The sequence below is a fragment of the Oncorhynchus mykiss genome, chromosome 13 (assembly GCF_013265735.2).
Source record: "Oncorhynchus mykiss isolate Arlee chromosome 13, USDA_OmykA_1.1, whole genome shotgun sequence".
Taxonomy (NCBI): domain Eukaryota; kingdom Metazoa; phylum Chordata; class Actinopteri; order Salmoniformes; family Salmonidae; genus Oncorhynchus; species Oncorhynchus mykiss.
Genome location: NC_048577.1, coordinates 12,113,925 through 12,127,956, shown reverse-complemented (window position 1 = coordinate 12,127,956; position 14,032 = coordinate 12,113,925). Strand labels below are relative to the sequence as shown.

Sequence of the window (14,032 nt, the reverse complement as noted above, 5' to 3'; positions counted from 1 at the left end):
CTTAGCATCACGCATAGCAAACAAGCTAATGGTAGGGTTTAGTTAGTAGAATACTAAGTGGTGCATTAGGGGCTAGGCTATTTGGTAAGCAAAATGCTAACTGACATACTACTCTAGCAAGGAAGCACCCCACAAACAAACAATCGAATGGTATAATTAAGCAATTAGGCCTGAGGCGGTGTGGTATATGGACAATACAGCCCTTAGCCGTGGCACCCCTGAGGTGCCTTATTGCTATTATAAACTGGTTACCAATGTAATTAGAACAGTAAAAATTAAGGTTTGTCATACGGTCTGATATACAGTTGAAGTCGGAAGTTTACATACACCTTAGCCAAATACTTTTAAACTCAGTTTTTCACAATTCCAGACATTTAATCCAAGTAAAAATTCTTAGGTCTTGGGTCAGTTAGGATCACCACTTTATTTTAAGAATGTGAAATGTCAGAATAGTAGAGAGAATGATTTATTTCAGCTTTTATTTTCTTTCATCACATTCCCAGTGGGTCAGAAGTTTACATACACTCAATTAGTATTTGGTAGCATTGCCGTTAAATTGTTTAACTTAGGTCAAACGTTTCGGGTAGCTTCCATAAGCTTTCCACAATAAGTTGGGTGAATTTTGGCCCATTCCTCCTGACAGAGCTGGTGTAACTGAGTCAGGTTTGTAGGCCTCCTTGCTCGCACAAGCTTTTTCAGTTCTGCCCACAAATGTTCTATAGGATTGAGCTCAGTGCTTTGTGATGGCCACTCCAATACCTTGACTTAGCTGTCCTTAAGCCATTTGCCACAACTTTGGAAGTATTCTTGGGGTCATTGTCCATTTGGAAGACCCATTTGCGACCAAGCTTTAACTTCCTGACTGATGTCTTGAGATGTTGCTTCAATATATCCACATAATTGTCTTCCCTCATGATGCTATCTATTTTGTGAAGTGCTCCAGTCCCTCCTGCAGCAAAGCACCCCCACAACATGATGCTGCCACCCCCGTGCTTCACGGTTGGGATGGTGTTCTTTGGCTTGCAAGCCTCCCCCTTTTTCCTGGCCAAACAGTTCTATTTTTGTTTCATCAGACCAGAGGACATTTCTCCAAAATCTTTGTCCCCATGTGCAGTTGCAAACCGTAGTCTGGCTTTTTTTATGGAGGTTTTGGAGCAGTGGGTTCTTCCTTGTTGAGCGGCCTTTCAGGTTATGTCAATATTGGACTTGTTTTACTGTGGATATAGATACTTTTGTACCTGTTTCCTCCAGCATCTTCACAAGGTCCTTTGCTGTTGTTCTGGGATTGATTTGCACTTTTCACACCAAAGTACGTTCATCTCTAGGAGACAGAACGCGTCACCTTCCTGAGCGGTAAGACGGCTGCGTGTTCCCAGGGTGTTTATACTTGCGTACTATTGTTTGTAGAGATGAACTTGTGTCATGCTCAAAGTAGATGTCCTAACCGACTTGCCAAAACTATAGTTTGTTAACAAGAAATTTGTGGAGTTGTTGAAAAACGAGTTTAAATAACTCCAACCTAAGTGTATGTAAACTTCCGACTTCAACTGTACCTGGGCTTTCAGCTAATCAGTACTGGGCTCAAACCACCCAGTTTATAATTTGTCTTAGGTACTATTTGTTTTGTGTAATGTTAACTGACGTTTTGGGAAGCACCCAGCATACCCTAACAAACAAGCTAAACCAACCAGTTTAAACTCTGGCTCTAATGCAGTAGTCTCTAATTTCACGTCTGCATGTATGAGCCAAACTGGTTTATAAGAGGCAGCTAAATAATCAAAGAATGTGAAACCGAGGCGTTATCTAGTCTGGTGGCGGTGGAGGCTGTTGCTACAGTATGTGAGCATCTGGAATGTGGTTTCTGGGTTTCAGGTCCCTTTCATCTCCTACCCTGTCATCTCTGTCTGCCGCACGGCTCTGTCACTACAGGGTTATCACCTCACGGACCTGCTGCGGGAGCAAGAAGAATGGAATGGAACTAGTCACTCTGTCACTACAGGGTTATCACCTCACGGACCTGCTGCGGGAGCAAGAAGAATGGAATGGAACTAGTCGCTCTGTCACTACAGGGTTATCACCTCACGGACCTGCTGCGGGAGCAAGAAGAATGGAATGGAACTAGTCGCTCTGTCACTACAGGGTTATCACCTCACGGACCTGCTGCGGGAGCAAGAAGAATGGAATGGAACTAGTCGCTCTGTCACTACAGGGTTATCACCTCACGGACCTGCTGCGGGAGCAAGAAGAATGGAATGGAACTAGTCGCTCTGTCACTACAGGGTTATCACCTCACGGACCTGCTGCGGGAGCAAGAAGAATGGAATGGAACTAGTCGCTCTGTCACTACAGGGTTATCACCTCACGGACCTGCTGCGGGAGCAAGAAGAATGGAATGGAACTAGTCGCTCTGTCACTACAGGGTTATCACCTCACGGACCTGCTGCGGGAGCAAGAAGAATGGAATGGAACTAGTCGCTCTGTCACTACAGGGTTATCACCTCACGGACCTGCTGCGGGAGCAAGAAGAATGGAATGGAACTAGTCGCTCTGTCACTACAGGGTTATCACCTCACGGACCTGCTGCGGGAGCAAGAAGAATGGAATGGAACTAGTCACTCTGTCACTACAGGGTTATCACCTCACGGACCTGCTGCGGGAGCAAGAAGAATGGAATGGAACTAGTCGCTCTGTCACTACAGGGTTATCACCTCACGGACCTGCTGCGGGAGCAAGAAGAATGGAATGGAACTAGTCGCTCTGTCACTACAGGGTTATCACCTCACGGACCTGCTGCGGGAGCAAGAAGAATGGAATGGAACTAGTCGCTCTGTCACTACAGGGTTATCACCTCACGGACCTGCTGCGGGAGCAAGAAAAATGGAATGGAACTAGTCGCTCTGTCACTACAGGGTTATCACCTCACGGACCTGCTGCGGGAGCAAGAAGAATGGAATGGAACTAGTCGCTCTGTCACTACAGGGTTATCACCTCACGGACCTGCTGCGGGAGCAAGAAGAATGGAATGGAACTAGTCGCTCTGTCACTACAGGTTTATCACCTCACGGACCTGCTGCGGGAGCAAGAAGAATGGAATGGAACTAGTCGCTCTGTCACTACAGGGTTATCACCTCACGGACCTGCTGCGGGAGCAAGAAGAATGGAATGGAACTAATCGCTCTGTCACTACAGGGTTATCACCTCACGGACCTGCTGCGGGAGCAAGAAGAATGGAATGGAACTAGTCGCTCTGTCACTACAGGGTTATCACCTCACGGACCTGCTGCGGGAGCAAGAAGAATGGAATGGAACTAGTCGCTCTGTCACTACAGGGTTATCACCTCACGGACCTGCTGCGGGAGCAAGAAGAATGGAATGGAACTAGTCGCTCTGTCACTACAGGGTTATCACCTCACGGACCTGCTGCGGGAGCAAGAAGAATGGAATGGAACTAGTCGCTCTGTCACTACAGGGTTATCACCTCACGGACCTGCTGCGGGAGCAAGAAGAATGGAATGGAACTAGTCGCTCTGTCACTACAGGGTTATCACCTCACGGACCTGCTGCGGGAGCAAGAAGAATGGAATGGAACTAGTCGCTCTGTCACTACAGGGTTATCACCTCACGGACCTGCTGCGGGAGCAAGAAGAATGGAATGGAACTAGTCGCTCTGTCACTACAGGGTTATCACCTCACGGACCTGCTGCGGTAGCAAGAAGAATGGAATGGAACTAGTCGCTCTGTCACTACAGGGTTATCACCTCACAGACCTGCTGCGGGAGCAAGAAGAATGGAATGGAACTAGTCGCTCTGTCACTACAGGGTTATCACCTCACGGACCTGCTGCGGGAGCAAGAAGAATGGAATGGAACTAGTCGCTCTGTCACTACAGGGTTATCACCTCACGGACCTGCTGCGGGAGCAAGAAGAATGGAATGGAACTAGTCGCTCTGTCACTACAGGGTTATCACCTCACGGACCTGCTGCGGGAGCAAGAAGAATGGAATGGAACTAGTCTGTTTGATAAACTTGACAAAATGGAACTGGTGAGTGTTCCATGCCAGAATCCAGAGTGCAGTGCGGCTGGCTTGGACAATTCACTGCCAAACGGGCTTATCAGGCCCGTGACATATAAAGTACGTTATTTGCTTACGGCATGCAAATATAGGGATTAGAAGTTATATTCAGAGTTTTTCGTGTTTTTTCTTAAAGGGCCGGTTTATGATTGCTCCATGAATGAAACTAATTTCTCTCATTTAATATTGATTTATACCCTGCAACAACACCACTCGCTGTGGCCTAGGTCTGAATGTCATGTGGTGGGTTGAAGACCTTGTCAACAGCAACTAGCAGGTGCACTTGGCTGCTACAGTGCTGTTTTAGCATTCTGCACTGAGCAGGGGATGTTCCAAACCAGCTAGGCAAGCACATCACTTAGTTACACCGGTAAAAGCCTACAGACGTAGGAGCTTAATTTGATCACCCTGTCGTAGGAGATCTTCCCTTTGTTTTTACTTGTAGTGTATTTGAGGTTTAAAAAGGCTTCTGAAGTTTGTCATTTCCACTTTGACATTTCAGACTTGATTTCCCTTACAAAAACATCCATTAATTATAATCCACATATTCATTCACATTTTCAGTTGCTGCAGGATTATTTTCCTGCTGTAGCAAACTGGCTCAAATGAAGATCCTACATCTGTACGTCTCCTCATCACTTATCTCGGCCACAACCCACACAGAGCCACACGCTGCATCAGCACTGACGATGCAAAGCCATGTGGGCACTATCTGCCAGAACCAGTCTCTGTGGCAGGATGGTAGGATGGCATGGTATCACAAGAACACAGGACAGTCATGAGATGATATGACATCATAACCATGTCTGTTTAACTAGTTAGTTGGTCATCCAACACATCTCCTCTCCCAATGTCCCTGTCATTTAGAAAAGTCACAAAATAAATAAGGAGGTGGTATGTAATTAAACAGATTGCTTGTGGCTACATTATGAGATGAGTGGGCTTGTTTTTACTAGACATCCTCCGCAGCCTCGTATTATTGATGGTTTCCAGGTGAACCCTTCCAGACCTTCCTCTCCTGTCAGGCGATTGATGAAGACTAAACACTCCAAAGTGGGCGGCTGAACTCCAAATCTGATAAGGGCTTCTAAGGATCCACTGGGTTCTGTCTGTACAAAGCAACCATGAAACCCTGGGTGTGTCTGAAATGGCACCCTATTTACTAAGCAGTGCACTATTTTTGACAGGGGACTAAATTGTACCATATTCCCTATATAGTGCCCTATGGGGCCGGATGAAAAGTATTACACTTTATAGGGAATAGGGTGCCATTTGAGACGCTGCAAATGCCTCTGGTTTCAGGCCCAGTCTGCTGTGCTTGCACCCTACCCTACCCTGCCTAGCTGTAACTGTGTAACTCAAAGCCCTTAGCAATGGCCCCATTGCATAACCCGATGTACTGTAGAGTAGTGAACCCAATGTACTGTACAGTGGAGACTCAACATAGAGAGAGGAGGGAGAGAAGAGAGAAGACAGAGAGAGAGAGGGTGCAGAGAGAGAGGGCAGAGAGAGAGAGAGAGGAGGGAGAGAAGAGAGAGGACAGAGAGAGAGCGGGGGCAGAGAGAGAGAGAGAGGGGAAGGGCAGAGAGAGGGGGAGGGCATAGAGATTGAGAGAGAGAAAGGGCAGAGATAGAGAGAGGGGGAGGGCAGAGAGAGGGGGAGGGCATAGAGATTGAGAGAGAGAAAGGGCAGAGATAGAGACAACACAGAGACAGAGAAAGGGAGAAAGAGAGGGCAGAGAGAGAGAGAGGCGGAGTATAGGAGAGAGGAAGGGAATGTCCTTAGATTAAGAGGAACTAGGTCAAATCTTACTTTTGGTTTTAATAACCTGTTGCTGGGTAAAGTTGCCTGGTGGAAAGCTCCAAACTGGCAAGCTAAGAGCAAGTGCTTTTTTTTTTTTTTTTTTGAGGGGCTAGTTGGACTTTTCAGTATAGATTTGGACAAGTTTACTTTTTGTTTTAAGTCTAATAAGTATGAAAATGAAAGACCAACTCACCTGTTCTTCTCCAACTCATTATGTGTAGACCTGCAAACAGAAAAACAAGAAAGGAACTTGTTAACCAAGGAACCAACACATCGCAAAGACCTGTGACATTTCAACACATCCAATAATTAAACAAGCTTCAATGCAAAAGTCAATAGGCCTATCTATTTTAACAAACAGCCACGGATTCAGATGAGGGCGACAGTGTATTGGTGGCATAATGCACTTACTTTGACTTGGTCTGATTAGAATGAATTGGACTGATCAATTAATCCCAATTGAGAAGTACTGTACAAACCAACAACACACACACACGGGCCAGCTGGACTGTGATGTACCATACCAAGACCGTGCCTGAGAGTCAGTGTGCACTATGAACTGTGCGATTGGTCGATACGCCCGGCCAGGCTTCAGTCCCATACAAAGGGCCTGTATCGTCACACACTTCAACCTCCTCTTCCTCCAACAGTGCATAGCCCATGTAGCCCCATGTATATGACTGCCTGAGTGTGGCGTGTGTGTGTGTCAGTCCAGGCCTCAGACTCAGTGCTGTGTTAATAATGCAAAGTGATTCAGTGGTCCCCTAAGAGCCTCTTTGTATGGCAACACATTGAAGATAATCAGGCCCTCCTGCCTTGGCCTAAATGGCCTGCCTGCCCGCCCAGTGTGTGTGTGTGTATGAGAGTGTGTGTGTCTTTTTAAACAAACTCCTCCTCAGCTCCTCAACCCACTCGCCGCAGGGAGGAACCGTTTATTGGTTCCCAGGTCATATGGGCACTTCTCTTTATTGGAGGGGGACTATTACAGTCGCAACATTTTCACACACAAAAAAATGGCCTCTGCCTGCAGTGGCTGACCTGATTGGATAGCTGACTGTCCTGCTACAGGGAACAAGGGACGAGCGCGGAAGAGAGGAAGGAGAAAGACAGAGTTGGAGGAAAAAAGACGCTGCCAGGTTACAAGGGATTCTGGGAAGTTGGCACCTCTTCAGAGCGACTCCAAATCCTTTTTTTATGTTTAATTATTGATGTAAATAAAAAAGACCATATGTCTCCATTAGAATACATTACCACCGCCTCTGCTCGTGTGTTTATTGTGTATGCAAGACTGGGTTAACAACTGAACCGCGACAGTCATTTCTCATTAACAGGGTCTCAGGACCAGGGAAGCCGGTCTCTGCTAAGCCTGCCATCATTGCCGAGCAAGACCAAAGATTGCAACCAATTTCCTGTGCTAACTTTAAATAATTATGTAGAAAAACGTCATCCTCAACCCAAAATATTTTTGCAACTCTGTGGTATAAATAAACAGCAGTGCTGGGCTCTGCGTGTTAGGCTACACAACACACTCATGGACACACAACCTACACCCACCACACACACAAGCGTATCTTGATGAATCCAAAACGTTTTTATCTATAGAGCCTATAGTCCACCAGCCAGCCAGGAGCCAGACTCCATGTATTTGTGTAAATACCACAACATTTACAGCTCGGCTCATAAACTGTACAAAGCCGTCTGGTATACAACGTTAAAACTTTATGCCCCTGACAGTTTATTTCTCCCCTGTAAAAAAATGACGGAGAGCTATTAAAGGGGTGCAGACAAACTGTGTCTGCTGCTATTGAGTTGTTCTAATGGCGGCTGACGACCAACAGTCTGAATCAGTGACATCCCCAGCCCGCCACGCACCAACGGAGGGTCCATCAGACATGACCTAGATCAATACACAACACAGTATCATTTCCATGATGGCGAGCGTCAGACTCCTCTTCCACTGTTGTTGTTAGCCCAGGCTACTGTTGGCCAACAAAAAACATAACAGCACCATGAAAACAACTGTGCACGGTGTGCTGATGTGGCATTTTGCATCACTGGTCAAGATTATTTAGAATGTTGACTATCTGGATATCCCTCTCCCCAAAATACATTTGTGATATTTATTTGAATAGTGAAATCATTTTGAGCTAATTCTAAAACTACTTGAAACATTTCAAATAGTATTTGAACCCTGGTTCAGGCTTTGTAGTGTTTGGGCAAAAACCAAAACGTGCACCCTTTGGGGTCCCGAGGACTGAGTTCGGGAAAGGTTGCACTAGCCTACACAGTAGACAATAGTGTATAATCACCCTCTACAGTAGGTTTACAGGACACATCAAATCAGCTATCAGAGAGCGATCAGAATGTCTGTAGCTATAGCTCAACAGATACGGATGACTTGAATGGAGGAATGGAGGATCCCTGCAAGATGAGATAAACATGTTCCTGCTGTATAGGGCGAAAGAGGGACAGAGAGAGTGAGATAAGCCCGTCACCTATAAGCCTCAACATGCTACAAATGAGGAGGCCTTACCTGGCCACACACACACCGGAGCCAATCTGATCACTATCGTTGCCATGCATAACTAGGCGACACTATAGCTGTGAGTCAAATGTTGGTTCCTGTTTTTCATTCCTCTCACGTTTAAGATGAAAAAGACCCTCAGTCTCTCAGTAGGATTGAATCATGGCTGGCTGTCCATGATGGATGTATAAGTAGAGGACAATAGTCGGTCCATGTTCTTAACCCGAAAACACCACCTTACGCTATTAGAGTCTATACAGCCTCTAGTCTTCAATGCATTTTCCTCTGAAAGAGCATTACGTGCAGTAGTATCAATCTGATCTAAGGCTCTTTGTAGAATGTCATTCTAATGGCTAATGTTTATACATTAGAATAAACTGCATAGACATTTAAGTTATAATCAGATTACACATATAAATGGGGGGGGGGGGGGGGGGGGGGTCATAAAGCCACATCGACAGTCTTTTAAAAGGTTCTATGTATTCACCTTGCTTGTGCCTGCATACAACACCAGCCTGCCTACATACAACACCAGCCTGCCTACATACAACACCAGCCTGCCTACATACAACACCAGCCTGCCTACATACAACACCAGCATGCCTACATATAACACCAGCCTGCCTGCATACAACACCAGCCTGCCTACATATAATACCAGCCTGCCTACATATAATACCAGCCTGCCTGCATACAATACCAGCCTGCCTACATATAACACCAGCCTGCCTGCATATAACACCAGCCTGCCTACATATAACACCAACCTGCCTGCATACAACACCAGCCTGCCTGCATACAACACCAACCTGCCTACATATAACACCAACCTGCCTACATATAACACCAACCTGTCTGCATATAACACCAGCCTGCCTACATACAACACCAGCCTGCCTACATATAACACCAACCTGCCTGCATACAACACCAGCCTGCCTGCATACAACACCAACCTGCCTACATATAACACCAACCTGCCTACATATAACACCAACCTGTCTGCATACAACACCAGCCTGCCTACATACAACACCAGCCTGCCTACATATAACACCAGCCTGCCTACATATAACACCAGCCTGCCTACATACAACACCAGCCTGCCTACATATAACACCAGCCTGCCTGCATACAACACCAGCCTGCCTACATATAACACCAGCCTGCCTACATATAACACCAGCCTGCCTACATACAACACCAGCCTGCCTACATATAACACCAGCCTGCCTACATATAACACCAACCTGCCTACATATAACACCAACCTGCCTACATATAACACCAGCCTGCCTACATACAACACCAGCCTGCCTACATACAACACCAACCTGTCTGCATATAACACCAGCCTGCCTACATATAACACCAGCCTGCCTACATACAACACCAGCCTGCCTACATATAACACCAGCCTGCCTACATACAACACCAGCCTGCCTACATACAACACCAGCCTGCCTACATACAACACCAGCCTGCCTACATATAACACCAGCCTGCCTGCATACAACACCAGCCTGCCTACATACAACACCAGCCTGCCTGCATACAACACCAACCTGCCTACATACAACACCAACCTGCCTACATATAACACCAGCCTGCCTACATATAACACCAGCAGCAAATAGGAGCTTTTTCCCTTCAGGGTTGGGGATTAAAGTAACCAAATATTATAGCTTGGGAAGAGTATAGCAACATATAGAATTAACCAATGTTTCAACACTGTAAAATGGCAAACAGTTGTAAGACTGTAATAATGACTATATTATAACCAAGTATGATTTGTTTTGTACATAAAATAATTTAAAACCCTGTGGTGTTCATCTGTTTTTCCATCTCCATCTGTAATTTTCTCCCAGTCCCTAACCTCCATCAGTTTGACAATCAGCTGATGATAGCAGCTCGATCTGCTAGTGCTACCCCATGCCCCAAGCAAAGAGTGCCCTAACATTCACTCTCTGTAGGCTACACGGTCTTTATTCCACGTGTATATTTTATGCTTGGACAATTTCTCTGAATATATGTTAACTCCCGCTTATAACATGCCACGATGTTCTATAAGTGAGCTTACATGCTGCGACAGAGGGCAGAAGTAGGTTAAGACACTCAAGTGGTGTTGTGGCAACCACATCTAGGCTTGTTTTACCAGCAGTTAGGCTACAACGTTGCACTGACAGTCGAGTGATATCACATTATGGCAGCATTGTTATCGGTCATTCAGCTTATTATTGAGAAAGTCAAATGAATGACAGTTAATTTATTTGTTTAGATCAACATACATAACCAGGTAAATAACACATTGGCATCGCATGCATGAAGCTATTGATCAACAAAAGTGCCGTTTTTCTTACCTGTTATGGTTATTGTGGAACTTCTTGTTTCGACATTTATTTTGCCTCTGGTAGTTCGTGTTCTGAATTGACGACGGAAACGTCGATGCATATCCGTGTTCACACTCTGTTGAAATACAATTGTGGTTAGGGCGAGTTGGACCGTCCCCCACCACATGCAACATTTTGTAAACAACGGAAAAATATATACAATGTCGGTGCTAGGTCATCTGAATATATGGGGCAACTCATGCCACCCACACATCTACCGTTTACGGAATGAATAGTTTGTTTTTCGGCGATGACGCTTGAAAACAGCATCAACACACACACAGAACACTCACATAGCCTAGCTACATTTGTCTGTGGTGTATTTTAAAGTTGTCAAACATGACAAGCAAATTATTTACAACTCTGAAACGACACAAATTAACCTACATAATCAAATGAACGTCATCTAACCACAAATGTGTAACGTGTTTTTATTTTGCATACCTTTCTCCCTTCTATCAAGATATTCTGCCGCTTCCAATAACCTCTGGATGTTCATCAACTGCACTGCCGTCATTCTGCTGGAGCTAGCGAACGTTAGCGAAACCTTTATACAACTTGTGATACTATTTCAAAGACAGGTACTATTGCGGTTCAAGATCCAAAATCGGAATAATTGTTCCTCGTTGAGTATAACACAAAACGTTACTTCATGAATGTCTTCGTCTCGTTAGCTGTTTAGTTTGCTGGCTCTGTAATTAAAAGCCCTGTCGAAAAATATCTGCCCAGTTTTAATATGCAACGCAGGTAGCTAGCAGCCTAGTGATTCAGGTTTTCAGCCGTTTCAAAAATCGAAAAACGAGTGTGGCAAAGTATTCAGGAAAAACAGTTACAAATGGTATAAAATGAATAGAAACTACATCAAATGTCCACCCAAAGCCTGAAAACTCCCTGCTGCTGCCTGTGTTCAGTCCTCCCAGTTTGTTTACCCAGCTCCACAGCTGAGGGGCGGAGACCTATCACAAGCTGGGGGCTGGTCTCGACGCAAAGCTTTATGGGATATGAAGTCTTTATTCTACTGATCAATTCAATTCAAGGGGCTTTATTGGCATGGGAAACGTGTTAACATTGCCAAAGCAAGTGAGGTAGATAATATACAAAAGTGAAATAAACAATACAAATTAACAGTAAACATTACACATACAGAAGTTTCAAAACAATAAAGACATTACAAATGTCATATTATATATATAAATACATCAAACATGAATATTGTCCACTGGACTGCAGGTCTGTATGCTATTCTCGATGATCATATCTCTTCTCGCTTTAATTTCTGGCAAAAAAAGACTGCAAGTCCCATGAATCAACACCAGAGTGGGGGTGTACCAGCCGACTGAAGCCAGGCCCAGCAACAAATTACATCACCGCAAAGGAGACGCTCGATTGGTGATACCTTGTGACAGGCATCTCATGCGAACTTGCACTTGACCAATCACAAAGGGATTTCGCGCCATGTGGAAAACCCGCAAGTATCAGGAAGCAACAACAATCGGGTAGGAAAAAGAGGAGATGAAAGTGTTGCACGAAAGATCTCATTATTTGTTAGATAATAAGAGAACAGTAATCCATTTTGTGTAACTTTGAAACTTAATTATTATATTACACTTTTTGCAATAACCTGATACATAAATAGTGTACAAAAGAAAGTATTTTTTATTTTAAAAATCGAATAATGTAGGCAAGCATCTAATCAACAAAATCATTTTGAGATTGAGATTTACAGATTGTGAAACTATTGCACAATGAACCTAAATATAAAGCAATACAACTGAAACCAGGTGCTCTAGGCTAGCGTCAAAATAGTGAGAAAAAGCATCCTATTTAAAATATGTGCAAGCATCTAACAATAGGCCTATCTCTCCCCCCTAACAATTGAGCTGTTTAGGCTACAGAGAAGGATGCGGGGCACTATGACGTCACCCAAAAATGAGTTGGAGGGCGCTGCGATGCTGTGGTCAGATATATCTAATCTCAAAGTAGTGGCCAATACAATGTTCTGTGCACCCACACCCAAAACCATTGTGGGGTTTAATCAATCTAGGCTTTGTCAGTGGCCTGGCCTATGTGGTGAAATAGGCCTATGTGGTGAAATAGGAATTTAGGATAAATTATGAAATTGTTACAGTGAGCAGGTGCAAAGCAAATTATGCTTTGTAGGGGTAGAAAAACGTACAACCAACAAAAATAAATATATCTTTAATCATATCAGAAATCTAGGCTACAGGGAAAGTAATAGATAATGTATTACATTCAGAATATTATGCTATTAGTGCAGTGCAATATCAGCGCGAGTGCATAATAATGCATGAGAATAATAAGTAGATCAGTTGAATGAACTCAGCCCTTTGTTGTCTCGCGTCTGTTGACAATGAAACTCTTGTTTCCCTGAATATTACTGGGGGGGGGGAAACGTTACACAAAATAAACTTACTTCCATCCTTCCTCTCGGCGTTCTCGATAAAACTTGCTGCTTCCAGCAAAACTTGAACGTTTTTCAGAAAAGTATCAATCTGACTCAATGGAGAAGAAGCGCAGTCTCTGGAGTTGAATACGTCATTGATAGAGCATCTAGACATATCAAAATCTTGCCGATCCATAGACGTTTCGGAGTCCAAAAACACATATTCGCTCTTCAACTCTCTTTTCTGCCTATCACTTCTGGCCATTTTCGTTCACTTGGACTGCTTTGCCGGCTACTTTTCCAGTAGGAAAATAAACTGAAAGGCAGCTAGCAGTAGAGGCTCCTTTGCTTCTTGGTGGTGATAGGGCTTTTATGAATGCAGGTTACAATGCACGAAACGGTGCTTGGAGGATTGTGGCGCATGGGGCACACGGAGAGCCTGCATCTGCCTGATGAACGCCGCATGGTCCTGGCGCCGGCTTTTCAAGGTACGTTCCTGCCGACGGTTGTCTCTACGTCTCTTTGGCCCCCAGATTTTGTAGACTACAGACAATATTACTCCAATATTTCTTTATGATAGCAACAGAATGAAAACTATTAGAGTTGGTGGATAAGGTGGCTGTAAGCACTGTATGCAATACGATTATATTTTGGTGTTCCTTTTGACTCATGGAGGCTGTTTTGTTCAAATCACTAAGGTAATGTGAATGAAGGATTACTTTAATATTATCAGCAATTGGGAGGATAGGTCACATTCATTTAGTCTATATTCAGACTATTGTTGTCTTTCTGGACCAGGTCCAGGTGTGTGCAACATGTGACTGAAAAGGTTTGGCAT

At 44.5% G+C, this 14,032-nt stretch overlaps 1 protein-coding gene across 2 annotated transcripts in view; it reads right to left on the bottom strand.

Moving 5' to 3' along the window:
* mxi1 (max interactor 1, dimerization protein) overlaps positions 1–13,573 on the bottom strand; it is a 42,327-nt gene extending 28,754 nt beyond the window's left edge. The window contains exons 1-3 of one of the 2 annotated variants that reach the window (XM_036940224.1): positions 13,225–13,573; positions 10,761–10,866; positions 6,070–6,099 (exon numbers count right to left, since the gene is read on the bottom strand). In XM_036940224.1, coding sequence (XP_036796119.1) covers positions 6,070–6,099; positions 10,761–10,866; positions 13,225–13,459 — 371 coding nt within the window. In that variant the 5' untranslated portion in view covers positions 13,460–13,573. Of the gene's footprint in view, positions 1–6,069; positions 6,100–10,760; positions 10,867–11,234; positions 11,737–13,224 lie in introns of those variants that run through there. The other variant, XM_036940225.1, reaches the window with a different exon arrangement.
* Between the last annotated feature and the right edge of the window lie 459 nt (positions 13,574–14,032).